The sequence below is a fragment of the Nothobranchius furzeri genome, chromosome 4 (assembly GCF_043380555.1).
Source record: "Nothobranchius furzeri strain GRZ-AD chromosome 4, NfurGRZ-RIMD1, whole genome shotgun sequence".
Classification (NCBI taxonomy): Eukaryota; Metazoa; Chordata; class Actinopteri; order Cyprinodontiformes; family Nothobranchiidae; genus Nothobranchius; species Nothobranchius furzeri.
The window spans coordinates 86,389,520-86,414,554 of NC_091744.1; the positions used below are offsets into that span (position 1 = coordinate 86,389,520).

The window sequence follows — 25,035 nt, forward strand, 5'->3', positions numbered from 1 at the left end:
GACAAGAGGAATCAAAACATTGTTGCTGCCGTTTGAAACACACAAATCTGTCAATAATATCTATAATGTATCACACTTAGTGTTTAAGTTTTGAGTTATTCGTTTCTTTGAGGGTGTTTTTGTTCGGACAGCGAAAATAAAATGTCACTGAGTGCGACGTGTGAGTCCGTGTCCCGGAAGAGGACTCTGTCCAGCCTCCTCGGTGAGTTAACGGTTCGTTTAAAATGTTAGCTCACTTAGAAATCAAAATATTCACTCTAAATGTAGCATGGCAAATGAGTTTCCTAGTCGTAAAAGTCATTGTGATTCATTACAACTGGAATTTATAATGTTTTCATCCATTCGTGTGTGTGTGTGTGTGTGTGTGTGTGTGTGTGTGTGTGTGTGTGTGAGGGAGTTTTGCATATTAACTTGGATCACAACAGTTCTACATGAATAAACATGTTTGGTAATATAAAGACAGTCTGGGCCTTCTGTCTGTATATAATTTTCTAACTAGGCCACCCACGTTTTAACATGTATAACTTATTTTGCAGCTCCACAGTTTTTTTTTGCATCATTTTGTTTAGTTAACCTTTAAGATTTTTTCTCTAATTAAATTTCTGGTGGATTTTGTCTCAGCTGGTCGTGTAATAAAGAGGCCAAAGCAAGAAGACCGTCAGAGGCTGCAGGAGGCAGCAATCCAGCTGCTGGAGCAGAACCAGAACATCTGCAGTCTGTTCAGGGAGTTGGGGGTAAGTGATGGAGGATAAACTCCTGCGCTTTGTTGCAACATCTTTTATAGCAGTTTTAACACAAACTGCAGCCATGGTGTCTAATTCTAGTCTTTGCATATTTTAGACACACCTAATTTTAATCAGTGGGTGACTAACAGGCTTCTGCAGAGCCTGATGACCTGCTGAACAGGTGATTCAACCATGGAGTCAGGTGTTTTGGAGTGAGTAATCAGCTGAAACATGATGGATAATGGCTCTGGAGGACCAGGATTGGACACCACTGAGCTATAGTCTTGATAGAGGATTCAACAAAGTGGTTAACACCAGTTTCACAAATGTTTAAAGAGCAAGTCACCCCTACCAGAGTATTACTCCACTCCCACTTCCTGTTTGAAAAATGCAACAAATGCTGTTGCCTAGCAGACCGAGAGGGCGGAGCCGCTAACAAATACACACACAAAGGCTCACAACGACATTGTGACATCATATGGTACCAGCTAACGTTCTAGGGTACCTCTTAGCCAATTGCGATGGCAGATTTAAATTCAAATGCAGTGCAGAGTTTTTACCTGACAACGGCACAACACTGACAGTTTTAGGCAGAAAATTTACATTTTAACTAAACTGTTGACTACACGTGTCTGCAGCACGATTAGACACGCATTTATATAGTTTATCAGAAAAAAAGTTGATTTGGGGGGTGACTTGCTCTTTAAAAGAAGTTGAGAGTAATTTCTCTTGTCTGCTTCCTCCAGATTCATCGACATCCAACTGACTAGAAATGTTATTTTTATTTTTCCACAGAAGCCAAATCAGTGCAATATTTTAAGTTCTCAAAATGAAGAAGCGAAACGGGACGAGTCTGGCAGTATCTCCTCTGTTGTTGCTGGGTCACTGCTTGGTAAGTGTTTGATACAAACCCTCAGAAATGTGCACGTCGTGCGTTTAAATGTTGACTCACACACACATCTGCTGCTTGTCATGCTGGGCCTCGTGCAACAACCCGCCATACAAACAGATTCTCTCTAAATTTGCACATTTCTGTAAAACCGACGTGGAAGCGATTAACTGATAGATTTTCAGAAACAGATGTTTAAACATAATAACTTCATAAAATATTTTTCATCTTCACTGATTATCGTATTTATTGTTTTGCTCTCTGTGAGATTATTGAATGGTGTTTGTTTCTGTTTTTTCAAATAGCTGAAATCAATCGGGCTTATTTATCACCGAGCACTTGTAACATTGCATTAAGTGATTTATGAGAATCTCCCGAAACGCCTGAGTGTCACAAGCTAATGTCTAAACCAGCTGCTCAATTCATTCACATCACTTTTTTATTTGATACCACAAAGAAGAATTTTATGTTTTGAAGTTGGAGCTAAATAAAATTCTCTTTGAAAAAAGTTAAATTTGGTGTCTTTTGTGTGCGAACAGGGAGTGAGCTCCGGTGTCAAGCCAAACTGCTGGGTGTCCCTGTGACGGTGCTGTCTGTAAAATCAGTGTTGGAAAGACTGATGGAGATCACCGAAGAGAAAAAGGAGGAAGAGGACGAGGACAGAGAGATGCTCACAATCTCTCAGAGAGTGAGTATCTGTCAAAAGATGAATTTGACGCTATAATCAGAAAAGTGATGCAAACATCAAGAGAATGCGCAAGATTGTCTCTTATGAACAAAGTAAAATAAGAATCAGTTATTTTTGTTTCTTGCAGATATCCTCCTGAGAAAATAAACAAAGCTGACTTTGGTTTCAGTCTGTTGTATCTGTTATGACTTAAAGGGACTTTACGGAGTTTTGAATTTTTATGCTCGTGATCGCCCCCTCAGGCCAAAAGCATAACGGCAGCTTCAGTAGTAGGCTCGTGCACGAGGCGCACATGCTGTACGTGCACACTCCTTAACGAAAGTAACAGCTGAGACAGTCCCGTGTGTGTGTGTGTGTGTGTGTGTGTGTGTGCGTGTGTGTGCGTGTGTGTGTGTGTGTGTGTGTGTGTGTGTGTGTGTGTGTGTGTGTGTGTGGCCCGGAGGACAGGAGAACGTGCAGCTAATTAATTAAATAATGTGGTTCTGTACCTTTCTCTTCAGCACAGCCGACAAAGGTTTATGATGGGTCAGTCCTCCTGCATGCTCAGATCATTCACTTCCCTTGCTTGAAAAATTGTTCCAAAATGAAAGTTGAACCCACATCTTTTTTATCTGTGAATTCAATGCCGTTCGGTGAGTCTCAAATGAAAATCTGGGCATCTTACTGTAAAAAAATATACCATTAATGTAAAAAAGAAACTCTAAATAAACTATCTTCACATCCAGAATCAAACCCAGGTCTTCTGCATGAGAGTCAGACGTCTTACTGGATGAGCTAAAGCACCAGTGACATCTATTGTATCTGTAACATTTATATCCTTGATGACAGCTGAAACAACGTTCAAAGAACGGTTCGGAGTGAAAATGGCTATTTTGTTGCTAATTAGCAGGAAATATCTAGAAGAAAGTTCTACAGAAAGTAGCTAAGGGTCCTCAGAAATGTAGCTAGCTTTGTCACTAGGCGTTAGGAACAGCGACAAAGTGGCACTGCCTCTCTCTCTGCTGCTAAAGCTACGGATAGCAAATGCTACGGGCGATGCCTGAGCGTGAACGCGCATGAAGCAGCCTGCTCGACCCGAGCATCTCTCTTTTTCTGTGATTTTACAGAAAAACAGGCAATCACAGTAAAAATGCCAGGGCTCATTCTACAGGACCAGGGCATTGCAGGAGAATGTATGAAGAAGACATTTATTATTTCTATACATGTTTTGGCTGTCAGACTTCCATAATGTCCCTTTAAATAAATCCACACTAGTGTTTACTGACTGAAGCCTCTGCAGTTTGTTACGTCTCTTCTCATATTTTAGATTTTCTTCACAGACCCACGTTCTCATTTCTCACTACTGAAGACAAAACTGGAACTACTGATTAAGTTACACCTACAGGAAGCTAAATGTAAACAGGAATTCTTTTTCTCGAGTTAACAACAGCTCCTTATGTTAACATAACCTGTTTTGTCCAGACAAGAAGGCAAATATGAATTCTCTGCGGCACTAAAGGTTCTGTTGTCGTCATCTGCAGGTTCAGGTGGGTTTTCTGTTGGAGTCCAGCAGGGAGCTGCTTTCCCAGGGGATCCTCTGCCCCAAACTGCTCTGGCAGGAGTTCAGGAGGGATCAGGTGTGCATACTCAGATGGTCATGCATCATAAAAATGAGTCAAAAAGTAGAAGAATAATATAAATGAACAACTAGAAACTATTGTTGTAAAATGTACCATCACATTATTGTTATTCAGGGTTCATTTAAACTAGGGCTGCACGATATTACTCTTGCCAAGGCTATTGCTGATAATCCTGGTGCTCCCGGTGCAGTTGGCTCCTTTGATGGCGTTTTCGTCTTCTTTGTACCTACTACATCTGCACTCAGCCAGCAGCCCTTTCTGTGTGTGTGCGTGTGCGCGTGCGGGAGTTTGCATCTGCTTGAGACGGGATTGAGGGTGGGAGGAGGGAGAAACAAAGGGGATCTCTTATGTGAATCTGTGTGGGAGGGGTGGGAAACCGACAGCTGTCTGGTTGTTTTTAATACTGTAAAGCGCTTTAGCTGCATTTGCATGAAAAGCGCTTCATAAATAATTTTGATTGATTGATTGATTGATATTAGAAAAACCTGCGATATTCGATAACAATGATTAGTATTGCGACGACGATATTACTTGCGATAAATAAAAACTTAACTCAGGAACAAAAATCAAAGAAACAATGAGAAAAGCTAAAGATGTGAGGAAAGGGAAAAAGAAAATAAACAAGAAAAGGCGATCAGTGGATCCCGGGAAAAGCAGAATCAGCAAAAGAGCAGAACAACGCTAGCTCAGGTGTTTGCTAACCATCTAAATCAGGGGTGTCCAATCCTGGTCCTGGAGGGCCGGTATCCAGCAGGTTTTGTGGTTTTTCTGCTCCAACAGGCTTGATTCAGTGGTTGAAACACCTGTGCAGCAGCTCATCAGGCTCTGCAGAAGCCTGTTAATTAGCTGCTGATTGAAATCAGGTGTGTTGAAACAGAGTTCAAACTAAAACATGCAGGATACCGGCCCTCCAGGACCAGGATTGGACACCCCTGATCTAAATGATGTGCCGTTCGCCTCGGGGGCGGGACTCTGACCTATGAGAACCCACCCGATTGGCCAAATGAATGAAGAGCTCTACTTGATTTGTTAAAAAAAACATGATACTTGGTTTGATTGACAGAACGCATCATGTGTAGCAAACATTTCAGCGATGTTTATCTGTTCTTTGCGATATGCATTGTGTGCATGCTGATATCGCGATAACGATATATTTACGATATATTGTGCCGCCCTAATTTAAACAACAACCTGCTCATCATTTCCTCACCCTTGACATCGTCGCGGTGGGACTATATAATAATGCAGCTCTGAATACATTTTGGAAAATGAAAGTAAAATGCTGAATGTGCCGTTTTTATTGAACTTAGAAGCTTCCCAAACTGGAGGTGGTTTATTATCTTCACCGTTACAACATCCTCACTCTGAAGTACATGGTAGAGAGGTAAGATTTTATTCTTTACTCCATTATTTCTGGGAATCTCAAAAGCAAAAGCACTCGGATGTGAAATGCAGACTTTATTTAGGAATCTCGTGATGGAGAGTTTGGTACCAAAGCATCTTTGACCGAAACAGTTTTCCTGGTTTAACCCGTTTCTGAGCCGTTTTCACACAAAACAGTTGAGACTTTCTGCAAAACGTGCAAAAGTGTCAGATCCTGACTTCCTCCCGGCTGCTGTTTCTCAGCCAGAGCCTCACCCTGGTGAAAATTCACCCTCACCAACGGAAAAAACTCTTCTATTCAAGGAAGGAAAGAGAATGTGACAGAAATAGATTTTTTATTGTGTCGTTTCATTAAAGATAGCCTGTGTTCAGTACCTACTCATAATATAAACGCATAAAACAAACCCAAACACTTTACCGTGCACTCATCACTCCACTTCTGATGCTTTTCAGTGATGAAGGTGTGCGATCGTGGCTGGTTCCTCGGTTAAAGGCTCTCTGTGGCTGGACGCCTCCGCTGGGAGAAGAAGAAACCAAACAAGTTCAACGGAGAGTTTTAACAAGTAAAACACTTTTATCAAAGCTTTGTGATGAATGCAGCCATCTTCGGATCAAACAACCAGCTGAAATCTCTAAAGTTGGTTTAGTTTCCTTACCCCGCCTTCAAGCGTCAGCGGAACGGAACGGCAGCGAAGCGGCACCGCTTCAAATACAATCCAGTTCTAGTCTATGGAGTGTTTCAAACCAGCCGTGATGCAGCAATTTTCAGGCACGTCCCAGAAGCGGCATGCCGCGCCGCTTAAGATAGGATCGAGTTGTATTTTTTCCGCGAGCCGCATCAGGGACACGTCAGTTTCCACAGTTCACTTAGTGCGAGACAGGAAACCACATGGTTTCAGTGTAAAATCCCCGGTTATTTTCAAAATAAAATGCAACGTTGCGATGTTATAAATAACTTACGTCTGTACGTGTGACCGAACGGCTTTGTTTACCACCGGTTTCTTTCGAGAAGTGCAACGGTGTGATTCCTCGCGGGGGTTGTGATCTCTCGATGAGGAAGGTGTCGGAAGTCTCGAGGGATTTGAGATTCTCGCGGGTACAGCGAGGCGCAGCGAGGAAGCCGTGCCGCGGCCAAGACTCTCCCGATGAGAAAAGGACCGCTTTGAAGTTCGTGAGTGAGCCGCTCCGCTGATGCTTGCAGTGTGAAACCGGGGTTAGTCTTCATCATCGTTAAACACTTAAAGAGCAAGTCACCCTCAAATAAACTTATTTTTCTGATAAACTATATAAATGTGTGTCTAATCGTGCTGCAGACACGTGTAGTCAGTAGTTTTGCACTTTAGTGCATTTTAGTTAAAATTTTAATTTTCTGCCTAAAACTGTCAGTGTTGTGCCGTCGTCAGGTAAAAACTCTGCACTGCATTAGAATTTAAATCTGCCATCGCTATTGGCTGAGAGGTACCCTAGAACGTTAGCTGGTACCATATGATGTCACAATGTCGTTGTGAGCCTGTGTGTGTATATTTGTTAGCGGCTCCGCCCTCTCGGTCTGCTAGGCAACAGCATTTGTTGCATTTTTCAAACAGGAAGTGGGAGTGGAGTAAGACTCTGGTAGGGGGTGACTTGCTCTTTAACAAAGTGTAAAGGGAATAATCTTTTCCAAAGGGGGGATAAATCCTAAAACCTGCTGCACCGTTCAACATTATAAACACATTTTCACTATAAGTAATTATCAGTTTGATTCGTTTTACATAATAAAAAAAAACCGATCCATATGTTTGTTTTTCTACAAGCTCTGGTTTTGCTCTGACGGTCAGATTCCACTCAGATCCGGTTGGTGCGTTCCGTTTCTGGTTGTAAACACTTCTCGTCTCTGAGAAAAGCTCTTGTGTGTTTCAGCCGTGGTTGGAGTCTTGGTAGCAACAGCGTTTGAGCAAAACCGAGCTGTAGCGGCGGCAGACAGGAAGATCTCCGTGCTCTGCTGCTCTGTGTTGGATGACGTGCTCTTCTGTGAGTTCTTGTTCTCGGCCCACGTGTCTGTACCCGTGGCCATCTGGATTCCCTTTAAATCCTGAGCTTCCTTCTTTTTCAGGGCTTCTGGACACCGTGGATGAATGTGGGGCGAAGCAGTCTTGTGGAGCAGGAGCTCAGCGATGGTTCTGTTTGTTAAATGTTTTCTTTACCTTCTTTTGGCCTTTTTGAGATTTAGACCCAGATTTTTTCTGCAGGAATTCAGTTAATGACGTGTTTTGGTGTTTGGAGTTGCAGCGGTTTCCACGTTAGCTGAGAGCACTTAGCTAAGATCGCTGTTCACAGCCCCTAATTATTGCTCTGATTGTTTTCAGATGTTGTTTCTGTTGTTTTCACCGTTCTGATTATAAACGCCCACCATCCTCCTCAGCATTAGGAAACATCTGTGTTCTGGTGTGTGTTTCCTGTAGGATTCAGACATTTGATGCTTCCCTTTGTGGCGTTTCCGTGTCACCAGAAGCACTCCAGCGTTTCTTCACTCACTCCCTCACACAAACTCTCACCCACAACCCCCAACTCACAGGTAAACACCAGTCTGGCACAATCATTCACACGCTTTATCCTGAAAACGAAGTTTAATTAAGCTTGTATGACTGTTTCATGAGAAGGTCTAGAAGGATCTTTCTGGGTTTCTACTGTAGGAGCACCAAGACAGCACTGATCTGACACAGAGGTAGGCAGCCCTGGTCCGAGAGAGCTGCAGTCCTGCATGTTTTCCAGCCATGCATGAGCGTGATGCATGCACAACTGATCCAGGTAACAACAGCAGGAACAACAAAGATAGTTGGAGAACAAGCAGGACTGATGTCTAGGACCAGGGCTGCCTACTAGAGGTGCTGAAAATAATCGATTCAAGTCTGAATCGGGATTCTTATTTATAAAGATTCAGAGTCGATTCACAAAGGTTCAGAATCGATTCCAAGAACTCAAATATTTGGCATGTTACAGGTTTGTGACGCACTTTTTTGATCTTCGTTAGGAGAGTCAGTACTCCGATTACTTTTGTGGTCCCATAAATTGAGATGATTTATGTTTGAATCTGCTGATAAGAGGCCACTTGAATGTCATTTTTTCCATACTCAGAAATCTGAGATATTCTCATATTTACTTTCTAAGTTGATAAACGAGTACTCAGGATTACTCATGTAACTTGTTTCTACACATACTTGAAAAGTATTTGCCCGTATTACTTTCAAAGCTACTGTTAGGTAACTACAGATGTGTTATATTTTACAAGGTAAGCAAAAATAAATGCTGCCTTTTGGTCAAAAGATTGTTTCTGTTTACAGTTTTAGAATCACTTTAGTTTTCCTTGTAAATCTGCATTTTTGGAGCATGACCAGTTTAAAGTCAAATAAAAATGTCCCATAGCTTTAACTGACTTGTACAACAAAGTAGTTCATCCTGGAGCTGACACTCTTTAATACTGATTGTGAATCGATTTAAATTGAGAATCGATTCGGAATCGAATCGGCACCCCGAGAATCGGAATCGAATCAAATCGTGAGTTGCTCTGAGATTCCCATCCCTGCTGCCGACCGTTGGTCTGACGTCTTTAATATGGTGGAATAAATCTTGGTGTTTGTCCTCAGTGTCTGACGCCGTCGCCTTACAGAGTGAGTGGACCTTTGCTAAAGCCAGCCACTCACTGACTTCACTTTTCCGGAAGGTAAAATTTATTTATATCATTAACTTTACTTTGTACCTTCAAACTTTGTTATTACCACAAATATGTATTAAATAATGTTGTCATGTTCCTGGGAAGGTGTTTAACCCACGACATGAAGAACCATCACAGGACAAAGGCAGAAAGTTCAAACAATGATTTATTAAACCTAACTAAAAGTGTCCTGGAGATATCCAAGTGCGAAGTAGTCGGCAAGAGTCCAAAAGCCAGCAGGGAGGGCAGACGGTGTGACGGGGTGCGTCCAGGAGAGGGAGCCAGATGATGGCGGCAGAGGGCAAGTGGAGAAGGAGGAGAGGTGAACCTTGAGTGTGTAATCCAGGCGGGTTATGGTGACTTCCAGGTAGGTACATCCATCAGTGGTTCAGCGATACCAAGTATCCTGAAGATGAAATAAACTTGAGTCCAAACACCAAAATCCAAGCACAAAAAAAACAGATAAATCCAAAACTGCGACAACACGAATTTCTGAGCATAGACCAAGCAAAACCTAGAACTGAGTGGCAAGATTCTACCGTGAGTAGTTAATCATCCAGCGATGTGAAGTGGTTCCCTCTCCTCTTAAATAGAGCTCTGCTGCGGTTGATTAGAGGATCTGCAGCTGCAGCTGATCGGTAATGCCCCGCAGCTGGTGAGTGCCCTCTCCTGGAATGACAGTCTTACAAAGATGTTGTGGAGAAGAGGGAGTACTCACCCCGTCACACAACAAATGTGGCTTTAAAAGTGCATAAGCGTTTTAAATAGTTTTTACGTAAACGTGCATCAAAATGACTCATCAGTAGTTTACAGGTGATCGTCTCGTAAATCAGCGACTTCACAAAGAACGTTCTGAGTGTTTTTACTGCTTTCTCCATTATGTGATTTGGCCTTTAAGCTTGATTTGTGCTGCTTGCCCCCTTAATCATTAATGCTGCATTTCTTCCATCTTTCTTGGGTCATTTTTTACAAAAACACCATTTTTTTTTTTTTGGTTTCTTTTGTAAAAGCTGGCTGTGATCTTCAGCGTAGAGCAGCTGCTGAGTCATCTGCAGCAGGTTCTGGAGACCCACGAGGTGAACTGGAAGCACGTCCTGTGCTTCCTCTCCACTCTGCTGGTCTACTACCAGTCTTCCCAGTCCAGTGTCAAAGGTAAACATGGTTTATCGATGCAAATCAGAGCAAAGCCTTAAAGCGGAGAGGAAACGTCGATTCTGTGTTTCTCCCAGAGTTGTTGTCCAGACTGCTGAACTCTGCATTTGAAGGTTACGACCTGGAGAGCATGATCACCGCCTTCCTGTTGGCGCGACAGGGCGCCCTTGAGGGTTCCGCCATCTTCCCGTCCTACAGCGACTGGTTCAAGGTTTCACGCCAGCCCGCTGGAGCAGCTAGATGTGTGGAAATACTTGAACTCTGACTGGATTATTTATTTTTTCTGCCTGTCAGATGTCTTTTGGTGGTAGCAGCAGCTATCAGTCGAACAGCAAGAAGTCTCTGGTGTTCCTGCTGAAGTTCCTGTCTGACTTGGTTCCCTTTGAGCCTCCACAGTACCTCAAGGTTCATTTCTGACCCGTCCAGTTCTAGTCAAATGTTTCACTCATGTTTGTTACCTTTTTTTCTGAACATTTAGAAGATCTTTCAGATATTTTTCAGCTGCAGGCATAGCTGATGTGTGGCAACTATCATTTTAACCCTCTTTAGGATGAATTTTTCATGGTTTTTATTGTTTCTCCCAAATGTTTTTCATTCGTCGATCAAATCTAATGTAAAGATTTCTCTCTTTGATGCAGTTTCTATGATTATCTTTTTTAAAAAGTTTATTTGCACAATCAGATGCTTAAAAATATTCAGAGAACTTGTTTAACTTAATTGTTAAAGAGCAAGTCACCCCCAAATCTACTTTTTTTCTGATAAACTATATAAACGCGTGTCTAATTGTGCTGCAGACACGTGTAGTCAATAGTTTAGCACTTTAGTGCTTTTTAGTTCAAATTTTATTTTCTGCCTAAAACTGTCAGTGTTGTACCGTTGTCAGGTAAAAACTCTGCACTGCATTTCAGATTCAGATCAGATTCAGATTTCAGATTTATTGGCCAAGTAAAAGTACATTTACAAGGAATTTGTCTTCGGTAGATGTTCGCTCTCTAAAACAGACAACAACCACAATAAATGAGAATAAAAATACCTAAAAACACATAAGAACATGTTTACCCACACACATGTTCATTTACACACACACCTATATACATTATACATACCCACACACGCACGCGCACACACACACACACACACACACACATATCCATAAGCATACTGAATTAGTATTAAAAACTATAGTAAAAGGATGGTAAAAGAATTTGAATTTAAATCTGCCATCGCTATTGGCTGAGAGGTACCCTAGAACGTTAGCTGGTTCCATATGATGTCACAATGTCGTTGTGAGCCTGTGTGTGCGTATTTGTTAGCGGCTCCGCCCTCTCGGTCTGCTAGGCAACAGTATTTGTTGCATTTTTCAAACAGGAAGTGGGAGTGGAGTAAGACTCTGGTAGGGGGTGACTTGCTCTTTAAATTCTTATTCTGCAGCTTTAAAACGTATTTCTCCAGCATTCATATGATGCAGTTTGAACATTTTTACTTTTGAATGAATCTGTTTTTATTCACATGTTTTTAAAATATATCTAATGACACCAAACAGCTTCATACACTTACGGGATGTCTAGCCAGTGGCTATGCCTGCAGTTCTTGTCCCTGATCAGACTTTTAAGTGTTTGAAAAAGTGTTTTTACGTGTTACTTCACACATTATTGTTTACACAATCTGGAACTCAGCTCTGGTGTTCCACACCTGACTTTGTTTTCATTCACTAGATTCACATCCTGCATCCTCCTTACGTTCCTGCGAAGCACCGCAGCCTGCTCATGGAGTACGTCTCTTTGGCTAAAACCAGACTGGCTGACCTGAAGGTGAAAGCAGCTGTTCATTAGAACGTTTCACGATGAAGCTGAGTGTTTATGCCTTTCTATTTTGTGTTGATGTGCAGGAGTCGGTGGAGGAAATGGGTCTCTATGAAGATGTTTCTGGTGGATCAGCGGAGCTAACAACGACACTTGTGAGCCAAGTTTATCTGTGTGTTTAAAATATAAATAAATATAAGCCTTTAAAAACTAAATGATGCGCTTACAGAAAACCGTCAGTGTTTCCTGATTATGTTTTGATCGATTTGCAAAACTAAAACCATTTAGTTCCTGATGGTTTGTGTTTCTGCAGCCTCAGAGTCAGTCTGCACAGGATGTGGAGAAGGCCGTGTCGCTATTTGAGAGCACAGGAAGGATCTCTGCCACGGTTATGGAGGCCAGGTGACCAAACACAATAAAACCCCTGAAAACGACTAAATAACACCTACAGAAAAGCTCTTATTCAGAAAAACAAAGTCTAATCGGGAGGTGCAGGGGAAAAAAAGACCTTTGCAGTAATAAAGTTGCACAAAATATGAAAAGTCTTAAATGACAAACGAGAATCAGTACAAGAAAATGGAGCTTTACATATGATGGATAAAATAATCTCAGTGAAGAGTCAGTAAAGATGCATGAAAACCCGTTTAAAGGTGGACGAACCGCCACATTAAACCCACTCGCTGCTGTCTTCCCAGTATTTTCAGGAGGCCGTATTTTTTGACACGATTTCTTCCTGCTCTGCTGAAAGCCCGAGTGGTGAGCGTTTCATTTATTTATTCTAACTTGTCGCAAGTTCTGCTCATTTCCAGACATGAAGCTTTTTTTTTAGACGCATCACATGAATAATTCCTTCTGTTGTCTGCAGCTCCCAGTGAAGCCCGACGCTCGGATGAGTTTCATCGAAGCTCTGAAAAAGTGACTTATGATCAGTAGATGTCTTTGATTTCATGATTGTTGTATTAATTAGGTGTTGAACTGATAATCTGTGTTTTCTGTGTGCAGAGCAGACAAAATCCCTTCTGCTCAGTATTCATCTTACGTGGAGTCCTGCCAGAGTCAAAGGCAGCAAAACAGTGAGTGTTCTTTTTAAAAAACACAAATGTTTTCAAATCATCCGTTTTTCTACAAAGATTAGATTTATTTTGGTTCTTGGTCGTTTCGTTGATGAATGTACAAAGATTTAGATTTTATGACGGTGCAGCATAAAGCAAATGGCCTGTATTTGATATATTCAATTCAATTCAATTCAAAAATACTTTATTAATCCCAGAGGGAAACTGATTGCTGTAGTAGCTCAGAATAATAATAATAAAGTCATCAAAGAGTTGTTGTATATTACAATGGCTGTTGGCAGGAAGGATCTCCAGTAGCGGTCAGTGTTGCAGCCAAACTGAAGAAGCCTCTGACTGAAGACACTCTTCCGTTGTCGGACAGTCTTGTGAAGAGAACGCTCAGGGTTGTCCATAATTTTCTTGATTCTCTGGAGAATCCTTCTTTGCATTATCTCCTCCAGCGGTTCTGAAACTGCCGACACTCTGGCTGAGTCCTTGAAAGGGCTTGGAGTTCCTCCATCTTGTTGGCCAGTGATCTCACATCGCCCATTATGATCGATGGAAGAGATGGTTTGAATTTCCTCTCTCTCTGTCTCCGTTTAGCTCCCGCTCTGCACCCACGCTTCTTGTGTTTTAGCTCATTTGGGATTTGTGGCTTCAGTTGAGGTAATATTTCAGCCTTTCCAATGTTAATCAGCTGCTCCCGATTGTAAACCAGCTCGTTGTCATGGTTACGTATCATAACAAATGCTCAAAAAGTGAAAAAAGCTAAAAAATAGCAGTAAAAATCCTCCAAGCTTCACAGCACCAGAAACAGAAAAGTAAAGTGTCCAAAAAATACAGTTTTTCTTGAGAAACTAGAAGAAAAAATGTCCAAGAAAAGGCAAAACTTACATCTAGTCAACAGAGCTACTCCAACATGCAGCCACCCAGAGCAGCGCAGTTCCGGGGAAAAAAAATATAGCACCTTCTAGAGTCCTGGAACCCCCCAAGGCGCTTTACAACACAATCAGTCATTCACCCATTCACACACACATTCACACACTGGTGGTGATGAGCTACGATGTAGCCACAGCTGTCCTGGGGCGCACTGACAGAGGCGAGGCTGCCGAGCACTGGCGCCACCGGTCCCTCCGACCACCACCAGCAGGCAGGGTGGGTTAAGTGTCTTGCTCAAGGACACAACGACAGACTGAGCGGGGGTCGAACCTGCAACCTTCCGATTACGGGGCGAGCACTTAACTCCCGTGCTACCGTCGCCCCAGTACAAGTACAAGAATAATGCAGATTATAGGCCTTTATTTATAATTTAATATGGTCTGTAATGTATTAAAAACAGATTTGAGTCAGCTGATTAAAGAATCTTATTCTACAAAAGGTTTAAATTCTGTAAAGTGTCATCAGATTAAAACTATCTTACATTTCATTCACCAAAAGCGACTAAACCGATGCTGCTTCAGCAACATCAGTCACTCATTTAAATTTAGCAAAGAGAAATAAGAGAAGAAATCTGATCAGTTTTAGAAAATTCCCTGGTGATTTGAAATATTTCTGGAGGTGTTCCTTTTACAGTCTTGTTTTTAAAATCTGCTGCTGAAAATCCAGATGTTTGTGGTGTTTTCAGAGAGAGCCGAGCGTCCGAGCACCAACGACGATCCTCTGGACATCTTGAAGATTCAGCTGCAGGAGGTCACCGAGGTGGTTGTAGGTGGAAACGATGGAGGTGGGCGGAGCTTAGGGTACTCTGTCACACGTTTGCACCGTTTTATGCAAAAATAAAAGCTGTTAATAAGTCAGCTGTGTTTCTGCACGCGTGACGTTTCCTCAGAGATCTCGGCCCAGCTGTCCAGGATCTCACACACCCTGAGCGTCATCTTCCCCGGTTGTCCCGACGAGCCGACTGGACGAACGCTCGTCACGCTCGACACAAATGCTCTTGTGTTGAATGAGCTTCATGAAAAAGTACATTTCTGTTAAATGTGCTTTTACTCACGCATTTCAGCACCTGCTCATAGGCTAAATCTCTCCTTCACATCCGCAGGTCGTCAACGGGATCCTGCAAAATTTCTGTCAGTGTCTGTTAATCGCTTCACGTTCAAATCCTCCTGATAAGTGAGTCGACACCGTTGCTGGAGTGTGTTTTATCAGCCTAAACCTGATTAAAACAAGCACCGAACTCAACTCAAATAAGAAACTACAAACCTAATAAAAATGAATGTTTTAAAGCCCACAATAAATATAAAACTGACTAAAAAAGAAAGATCGTAGAGGTGAAAGCGCTGATGAAAGACATCCAGGTGTATAAAAGAGATTCATTTTCATTATAGTGCATCATGTTGACCTGAATGAGAATAAAATGTTTTAGTTTTTTTAACTGGGATACATTTCTGCCTTAATTTTTACTTTACAAGTTAGAAAAAATAAAATGATTTTAGCTTGTTTAGAGCCATTTTAGCCCCACACTTCCATCTATATTCAATCAATCAATCAATCAATCACTTTATTAAAGACACAAGAAGGTCCAAAACAGATAATAAAAAGATAAATAAGTAAAACGGGTAAAAATACGTGGCTCATATAAAGTTTAAGACGCCAGTAATTCCACGTGTTAGAATAAAACACGACAGAACTCCGTGTGGGGTTTGTCTGGGACAGGATTATACTGTTCAGAGTCCCTTAATCCACACCATCGACATGTATACACGTACACGTACGACTGTACACGAGACTCCGCCTCACTGCAGGGCTTGTAGGTACACCCACACTAACAAACGTGGTGCTTGCACAGCACCATCTCGGCATTCTGAGCATTGTCCTTAACCCATCCTTATACGCAACGGTGAGTTTTCTCATGCCGCTCTGCTTATAACGCTTCCACGGGCGGGCCGTGTGCATAGGGGTACCGTATGCTTTAAACAGTGCAGCTTTCTCAGGTACAGAACACATTCCAAATCTGCGTGTACAGTAGACGGCACTGTCTGTAAATGTCCACATCGTCCGTCAGGTCAGCAGATGTGTGATGTCCCAAATATTTAGTGACAGCACATTCATTTAGAACAGCAGCGGATAAAAGGAAATCTGGAAAAACCAGCTTGCCAAGTGATGTCAAACTCTGAGCCATGGTGAGAGCAGACGTCGGTAACTGCTGAAAGCCGGCACTGTGAAGGCGGGGTATTATGGTCCCACCAAGCACACATCCAGCTCTGCAGTCATTAAGCCGCTTCGACAGATCGTCCACATAGACGGTAAAAAGGAGAGGAGACAGAATACTTCCTTGTCTAACACCGTTACAGACCTCAAATTTAATGTTTTTAATATTTAAATTTGTTTTTTCCTCTAAATCGTTTATTTGACCAAACACAACGTAGTAATTCATCCTCCTCCTCTGCTTAGTGAGGGGAAAAGCAGCTTGTTTTAGTTTTTGATGCTGTTTATTTTACTCTGCCAGAATATTTACCTCATAGTTTAACCCATTCACTGCTGAAGTGAGAGATTTTTGTGACACGTCTAAAGTATCTTTGGGATAATTCACTTCCAAGTCAGCGTTTGTTGCCGGTTTATTTCAGGCAAAGTTTCTGGGCCTCTAGATTCATCGGTGTGTTGCTTGGCAACACTCAGCTCCTCTCTAAGCTCCTACATCGGCTCTGGGATTTATTCCACAACCAGGTGAATAAGTCCATCTTCCAACTTACCTGAATCACCTTCCTTTCCGTTTGTGACACCTGGAATATTTTAACACAAACCTCTTTTATCTAAAGGGATCCTCTCTAAGTGCTGCACACGTACTCGGCTTGGCGGTATTTATGGTCCACCTTCATGCCGCCACATCCCACAGCCCTCTGGTCCAGCTGGAACCGCCCGTTTATCCCCAGCCGGTATCTCCTGCAGAAGCTCTCAGCTCAGCAGTTTTGTGCAACACGCGTTCGAACATGCTCTTCTCTGCGAGGTAAATGTCGTTTTGACTTCTTAAACACCGGTCTGAATAAAAGTGAAATTCTCACACTAAAGATTTTTGAGTTTACAAATATTGTCATGAAATTCTGGATCATGTCCAGCTCAAGCTTCCAGCACCAAAATAAAGTGAAATCAGCCCCGGCCCACTGAGGTTTGGACTCCTTTAGCCGTTCTGGGCTGGAAGACTGAGTGTGAGTTTTCTTCTTTCTGTGCAGGTTGTGTGTAGCAGCTGTGTGTTATGGGATCCACAAAGGAGGCTCGCTACCTCTACAGCAACAGCAGCAATACGTTCCCAGCAGCCTCTTTAAAAAGGTGTCTGGTTCAATAAGCAGTTCTGTCTTTTTACTCTGGTTCCACGTTCAGCTCCAGCTCCTCTTTAAGGAGGAAACGTTTCTGTTTCTGTTCGGGACACCTTAAATATCAGTATCTCAAGTCTGTCAGCTGTTCGACCCCATAAGGTTTCCACACTGTTTACTTTTATACCCCCATGAAAATGAGTCGTTTTTTTATTTATGCATACAATATTTTCTGCATTTCATTTTTAAACTACTAAAAATCTAATATTCTGTGCCTTTTTTAGCTTTTATATCTCGTTCCAAGGCTGTTGCCTGAATCCAGGAGGACTTCAGCTGATCCCGAGGAGGAGGGTCCGTGTCGTCTGTGGAGCAGCGTCACAGATGAGAACCACACATGGAGGAAAACCGCTCTGCACCTGTGGAGGCACGCTGCCCTCCAACAGCTAAAGCAGATACCGCAGTATCAGGTCACCTGCTAGCTCAGTTATGATGAAATGGTGGTTAATCACAGTATTTTCCGGAGTATAAGTCGCACCAGCCATAAAATGTATGATGAAGAAGAAAAAAACATATATAAGTCACATTTTGGGGGGAAATTTTATTATTTTTCTTACAAAATCTGAGACCAAGCATTTCACATTGCAAGACAAGTACGGGTAACAATAACAGAATAAACAACCAGGGCGCAGCAGTCTCCAGCAGGTGATTGCGGGGCAGGGTGAGCTCATTCCTGGGCCGGAGCCAGCCCGCAGCAGCGCGGTATACATAATTTGGTATATAAGTCACTTTGGTATATAAGTCACTTTGGTATACAAGTCATTTTGTTATATAAGTCACTTTGGTATACAAGTCATTTTGGTATACAAACCACTTTGGTATATAAGTCACTTTGGTATACAAGTCATTTTGGTATATAAGTCACTTTGGTATACAGGTCATTTTGGTATACAAGTCACTTGGTGTATAAGTCACTTTGGTATGCAAGTCATTTTGGTATATAAGTCACTTTGGTATGCAGGTCATTTTGGTATATAAGTCACTTTGGTATACAGGTCATTTTGGTATACAAGTCACTTGGTATATAAGTCACTTTGGTATACAAGTCATTTTGGTATATAAGTCACTTTGGTATACAAGTCATTTTGTTATATAAGTCACTTTGGTATACAAGTCATTTTGGTAAATAAGTCACTTTGGTATACAGGTCATTTTGGTATACAAGTCACTTGGTATATAAGTCACTTTGGTATACAAGTCATTTTGGTATATAAGTCACTTTGGTATACAAGTCATTTTGGTATACAAACCACTTTGGTATATGTCACTTTGGTATACAGGTCATTTTGGTATATAAGTCACTCTGGTATACAAGTCATTTTGGTATACAAGTCATTTTGGTATACAAACCACTTTGGTATATAAGTCACTTTGGTATACAAGTCATTTTGGTATACAAACCACTTTGGTATATAAGTCACTTTGGTATACAGGTCATTTTGGTATACAAGTCACTTGGTATATAAGTCACTTGGTATACAAGTCATTTTGGTATACAAGTCACTTGGTATATAAGTCACTTTGGTATACAGGTCATTTTGGTATATAAGTCACTCTGGTATACAAGTCATTTTGGTATACAAGTCATTTTGGTATACAAACCACTTTGGTATATAAGTCACTTTGGTATACAGGTCATTTTGGTATACAAGTCACTTGGTATATAAGTCACTTGGTATACAAGTCATTTTGGTATACAAGTCACTTGGTATATAAGTCACTTTGGTATATAAGTCACTTTGGTATACAAGTCATTTTGGTATACAAACCACTTTGGTATACAAGTCACTTGGTATATAAGTCACTTGGTATACAAGTCATTTTGGTATACAAGTCACTTGGTATATAAGTCACTTTGGTATATAAGTCACTTTGGTATACAAGTCATTTTGGTATACAAACCACTTTGGTATACAAGTCACTTGGTATATAAGTCACTTGGTATACAAGTCATTTTGGTATACAAGTCACTTGGTATATAAGTCACTTTGGTATATAAGTCACTTTGGTATATAAGTCACTTTGGTATACAAGTCACTTGGTATATAAGTCACTTTGGTATATAAGTCACTTTGGTATACAAGTCATTTTGGTATACAAACCACTTTGGTATACAAGTCACTTGGTATATAAGTCACTTGGTATACAAGTCATTTTGGTATACAAGTCACTTGGTATATAAGTCACTTTGGTATATAAGTCACTTTGGTATATAAGTCACTTTGGTATACAAGTCATTTTGGTATACAAACCACTTTGGTATATAAGTCATTTTGGTATACAAACCACTTTGGTATATAAGTCACTGGTATACAGGTCATTTTGGTATATAAGTCACTTTGGTATACAAGTCACTTTGGTATATAAGTCACTTTGGTATATAAGTCGCAGGGCCAGCCAAACTGAAAAAAGTGCGACTTATAGTCCGGAGAATACAGTAATGTGTCCATAAATGTTTTCATCTGCAACAGTTTTGAAGGAGACCTGTTGCAGATGGCTATGCAAAAAAAAAAAAAAAAAAGGCAGAAGAAGAGGCAGCACAGTTAACGCCAGCATTTAGAAAGTCTGGAACTGGAGAATTTCATGGCTGAGGTTTCATGTTCCATCTCTGCAGGTGTAGTCTTACATGCATGTGGAGGGGAGCCTATTAACTGTGTGTGTGTGTGTGTGTGTGTGTGTGTATGTGTGTGCGTGTGTGCGTGCGTGTGTGTGCGGTTGGTTTTGTGGATAATGTTAATCAAACACATCAATTATCATGTTTGTTCAGTTGTGTTTTTCAGAATGGTTGGATAAAGAGCTCAGTGTGCGAAGAAGTGAAGACATCCTGTCTGATTCGGAACGGTAAGACCCGAAACAAATCTGCAGCAGCTGATAGCTGAGTGGATCAATCACCTTTCAGGCTGTTGTTTCAGGTTGGCGGCGATAAAAAACTCCAATATTCTCTGTGTAGTCAGGAGCATCAGCAGTGGGTCTGTTTGGAGCTTTATCTGACTCTGCCTGAGGAGCAGGGAGGCTGTGGAGGAGACATGAGGAGGCTCTGCTCTCATCTGCTCAACGCGGTCCTGGACCAGCACTTAAGGTGGTGTTAAGCATTCATTTGTTCATAAACAGTTTCTGAACATGAGAGAAACCCTGAGGATTAAGAGATTACACATTTGATGTTGACTCTAGCTTAAACCTGGAGCAAACAGGAGCAGACACCTGTTCGCCAGACATCCTGTCCAGATTACAGGTGTGTGCACCTTTTTTTTGTAGCGTTGCGTTAATACCGTCATAAAGGTTTTCCTTTGGAGGATGTTTGTATTTATTCTCAGTAATGTACCAGATATGGCTTCATGTGTGTTTCTGCAGGAGTTTGTTTATGAAATGGAAGTAACCAGCCTCCCAGGCGGCCGTGGACACAGCTCTGATCTGTGTGACTTCCTGTTTGAGACTTTGTCTCAAAGATGCTCCCACAGCAGGACTTCAGCTTCTGTTGGCATCAGCACCGAGCTCAGCCTGCACACGTGGAACAGGTGCACACACACCTGCAGGATAAGCTGTGAGATTTCTTATCTAGTCCGTGTAAAGCCTCTAAAACCACCCTCGCTGTGTTTGTCTCAGGGTGCTGCTCGCTCTCCCAGCTGTGTTGCTCTTCAAAGTAAAAGCTGAAGGAGGGAAGACGACTTTGGACTGCAGCAAGCTGATAGAACATGTCAACGAGCACCAGGTAAGCTGGTTATCACCTTCCTGTCTCAACAATGATCGGCAGTTTGAAGGAAATAATAAACTTTAATATCTGTTCGCTTAATTCCCCATCAGAGGAACGTGTGTTTTCCAGCCAGCGTGCTGCCCTGCTGCGTAACGGGACACTTTTTAAAAGTGAGAATTTCCCTCCTAAACACAAAAGACTAGAATGTGAACGTGTCTGAGCCTGTTTGGTGTTTTTTGCTGTTGTTTAGGGTTTGTTGTGTGCCAGCGTGCGATGTGGACGTCCAGCTGAAGAAGTGAACAGATGCTGGTCCCAGATGAGCGGCTGCTGCCCTCTACTTGTGGTCTCTGCAGCGGTAAGACCAGTCTTCTTGCGTCCGCCACACTCGATTTCTTTTGTTCTACGTTGTTTTAAGTCTCATCTCCTCAAACGTCTGCTTGTTTGATAGTTTTTAAAACAAGTTGTTATTTACAAAAACAGAATTTTTGCCAGACTTTTTTGTATTTTCTGGAAATTTAGCACAGAAACATTTGTGGTGCCTTGATGATCTTTAGAGGTGATTTGCACTTCAAACTAATTAAATCTATAACTTTAACCTCCTGAGACCTGAACCTGTATTTGATGTGATTTAAAAGAAAATGTACATCAAACTATTACAGAGTAGTCTACTCTCATTAACAGAAACAAAATGACAAATATTTAAATTAAATTAAATAATTAAATTATTAAAAATAAATATTTAAATTAAATTAAACAATTACATTTAATTGAATAATTAAATTAATTTAAATAATTGAATTAAATAATTGAATTAAATTAAATAATTAAATTAAATATTTAAATTAAATTTAAAAATTGTCAAATTTCCTATGAAAAAATTAAAAACATTTTAAAATGAATATCATGTGTCTATAAATAATAACAAATAGGTCTAAGGTGAAGAGGACAACATTTTAACCTCCACATATGTGGACACAGGGCCCTAGGAGGTTAAAATGTTTGTCTGGTAAAAAATAGTTTCTCAAAACGTTGAAGTCCTGTATCACCGTTGTGCATAGAAACATTGAATCATCCAGTAAAATCACATCCTAATTTATTTTTCAGAATTTTATTTTAGACTTTTGGTCGGTTATATTTATGTGCAAAGTTTAAAGCATGAATAAACACATTTTATCCATCCATCCATTGACGGTCGCTTATTTGGGGTCGGGTCGCGGGGTCAGCAGCCTAAGCAGGGAGGCCCAGACTTCCCTCTCTCCAGCCACTTGGGCCAGCTCCTCCGGGGGAATCCTAAGGTGTTCCCCCGGCAGTGGAGAGACCTCCAGGGTGTCCTGGGTCTTCCTGTAGGTCTCCTCCCGGTTGGACGTGCCCGGAAAAAACTAATTTTACTGATGATTTTATAGCCGGGTGTGTGATTTGCAGGGAAACGATTAAATATTGAGCTTGATTTAAAACATTGAATCCTGCCCAATTTTCTATTTTTCAATAAAAAATATGAAACATTGAATTTTATCCAAGCTGCAAACAAAAAGTCTTGAGTAACTTAATTATTATTCACCCAGAAAATGACTGTCAACACTGCTCGTGTGTGTGTGTGTGTGTGTGTGTGTGCGTGCGTGCGTGTGTGTGTGCGTGCGTGTGTGTGTGTGTGTGTGTGCGTGCGTGCGTGTGTGTGTGCGCGCGCAGCACTGGTGGCAGCAGCTGTCGTCACCGCTGTTTTCCTTGTGGGGTCGTCTGCGTGATGGAGAACCTCCTCCGGAGCAGTTGCAGCTCCTCACAGACGGTCAGCGCTGGGCCTGCAGGTAAAAGCAGGCACACCTGGTGGTAGCGAGTGTTAGGGGAGAACACTTTTAAACGGACCAATCACAAATGATCCATGCTTAAGTTCATGAAAAACAGAGTTTTATTGTATTTCTGATTATTTTTCATTGTGATGAAATGAAATCAGGAGTTGCTTTTCTAGGCGCTCGTTCTCGGCACCATCAGCTACGTAAAACCTAAATTTGAGGTGACATCCACGGGACCCCAAAGCAACATCTTGATGTAAAACATCCTCTCGTCCCATGTGTTTCACGTGATCACCTGATAAATCAGTCACAAAGACGAGATTCGTATATTGTTTTCTTTATATGAAGTCTATTTGGGAAATTATTTTGATAACGGATCAAATGTTCTGTCACAGTGTCTGCAGTGTGGAGAAAGGTCAAGAGATGCCGTCAGCAGCAGCCCTCCAGCTAGCAGCCGGCCTTCATCGCGCCCGCCAAGCTGGCGAGGTAACCGGCCGGAGCATCGGTGCTGCTCTGACCTCACTGCAACCGGAAAAAAGTGCAAAACTCCAACAGGTGGCGCTGCAATCCTAATTTTCCTTCTGTTTGTGTCAAATAGCACAAAAACAGGCAAACATCACAAGGAGTCTGTCTGAAATGTGAACTTTTAAGATGAACAGAAATGAACTTATTGAGCTGAATCTGATTTATTTTAAATGAATGCTTAAACTCTTTCACCTGTTTAGTGAAAAACATTTAGTCTCTCTTAAGCTTCGTGTTGTGGTTCAGAATAAATCTCATTCCTTCTTACAGGTGCTTGTTTTTCTGCTCTTCCTGTGTGTGAGAGACTACCTGTGTGCACTCACGTATGCTCAGGTAACAGACCCGTGTTCTGGTGTAGGAAGAATAAAAATCCATGTTTTTGGGAGGGTTTAGATGTGCTGAAGGGTTTCTTCCAACCATAACGGGTCAGGACACTGGCGATCATTAAGGATTTTAAAAGAGGTGACCTAAGAGTTGCTTTGCGTGAAGTAACTGATATAATTTTGTTTTCCTGATTATTTCTGCAGGAAGAGAATCTTAAAAAAGCAAAAGATGTCTGCACAGAACTCCTGACGGCGCTGCAGAACTCCTCTGACTGGCTCCTCGTCTTCAAAACAAACGGTGCCGTTAGATTAAAGCTGTGTGAGTCGATCGGGTGTTTCTTCTGTTTGAATCAGCCTTTCCTTCCTTTCAACTCCAGAGCAAAGTCCGTATCGGGCGGTAACGCTGATGCAATCAGACGAGCGTGCACGGCTGATGCCCTGGGCTTTCTGCAGGTGAGGTTTACAGTCAGAAATAGTTTAAACCATCAACACGGTAAAGAAACCAACTGAAGTGGATGATGAACGAGCAACAAATGGGGGTAGATTAGGACATTATTTTTATTTATAATGGACATTTTTTGTTTTTCCAGTTTGCTGCTGAACCAAAGTGTCCGTCTGCTTCAGAAGTTGGTTTGTTGTCCAGGTTTCCTGCACACGGCCATCGCCTGCTACGTCTGTGCACTGCAGCTTTTCCTGGGAGGAGACGCGCCTGAGGAGCAGGTTATTGAGTTCACAGCTCTTTCCTACAAACCGATGGAAACAACACAAACTGTTTAAAACTTGTATTTTCAGTTGGAGTCCCCCGAGATGCTGAGTCACACCAAGAAGTTCCTCTTGGGCGTGATCTCTCAGGCGTCCCCGACTGTGCTCTCCTCCAACCAGCTCAGACAGGTAACCGTCTCCCAGCAACGTTCATCCAGCGTACACACCTGTCTGGCTTACCTTCATCCCGTCTCATCGTTTCAGCTGGAGTCTCTGTGTGCAGATCTGGACCCAGAGCTGGCAGCGGCTCTTTCAGTGACCCTTGACCCTCACAGCCTCAGCCCCGAGATGGACTTTCTCTGACCTGCTGAGCTTTCCCTCCCAAAAACCTTCTAATAAAAGGACACTCTTTTTTTTTGCTTTGTAAAAAGACAAAACTTACATTTTATTTACACAACACACACTTTAACACACGTGTACATCGTAAGCCGTTCCAACGCTGCAATGCTGAGTAGTAATAACTTAAACAGTGAATTACTGCATCATCTGGGAGATTCCATGTGCAGGTGCCTGAAGGTGTGAGGCAACATGAACAGGTGAATCCATGTGAGCTACACAGTAACGCAGCAACAAGGCGGTGAACACTTACAAACATCACAGAACAGTAAAAGCTTCTGTTAACATTCAACGGTTGTGTTTTTT

At 41.8% G+C, this 25,035-nt stretch overlaps 1 protein-coding gene across 2 annotated transcripts; it reads left to right on the forward strand.

Annotated features, from left to right (window-relative positions):
- Window positions 1-24,878, forward strand: LOC107389291 (FA complementation group A). 2 transcript variants are annotated; one of them, XM_015965355.3, is made up of 42 exons: window positions 1-202; window positions 622-734; window positions 1,521-1,617; window positions 2,154-2,302; window positions 3,823-3,918; window positions 5,232-5,305; window positions 5,758-5,867; window positions 7,204-7,314; window positions 7,397-7,460; window positions 7,746-7,858; window positions 8,928-9,004; window positions 10,006-10,147; window positions 10,225-10,358; window positions 10,442-10,552; window positions 11,863-11,958; window positions 12,036-12,104; window positions 12,263-12,351; window positions 12,645-12,705; window positions 12,815-12,864; window positions 12,952-13,022; window positions 14,626-14,724; window positions 14,830-14,963; window positions 15,043-15,113; window positions 16,568-16,667; window positions 16,760-16,947; window positions 17,171-17,267; window positions 17,536-17,718; window positions 20,076-20,149; window positions 20,259-20,387; window positions 20,480-20,540; window positions 20,660-20,823; window positions 20,912-21,017; window positions 21,110-21,169; window positions 21,250-21,354; window positions 22,686-22,801; window positions 23,182-23,341; window positions 23,579-23,641; window positions 23,836-23,929; window positions 24,009-24,084; window positions 24,222-24,351; window positions 24,424-24,522; window positions 24,598-24,878. In XM_015965355.3, the coding sequence occupies exons 1-42, from the start codon at window positions 142-144 to the stop codon at window positions 24,694-24,696; spliced, it is 4,296 nt and encodes a 1,431-aa protein (XP_015820841.1). In that variant the 5' UTR covers window positions 1-141; the 3' UTR covers window positions 24,697-24,878. The 2 variants fall into 2 exon arrangements, with proteins under 2 accessions (XP_015820841.1, XP_054589438.1); XM_054733463.2 differs by having other exon boundaries at window positions 5,235-5,305.
- Window positions 24,879-25,035: the final 157 nt, after the last annotated feature.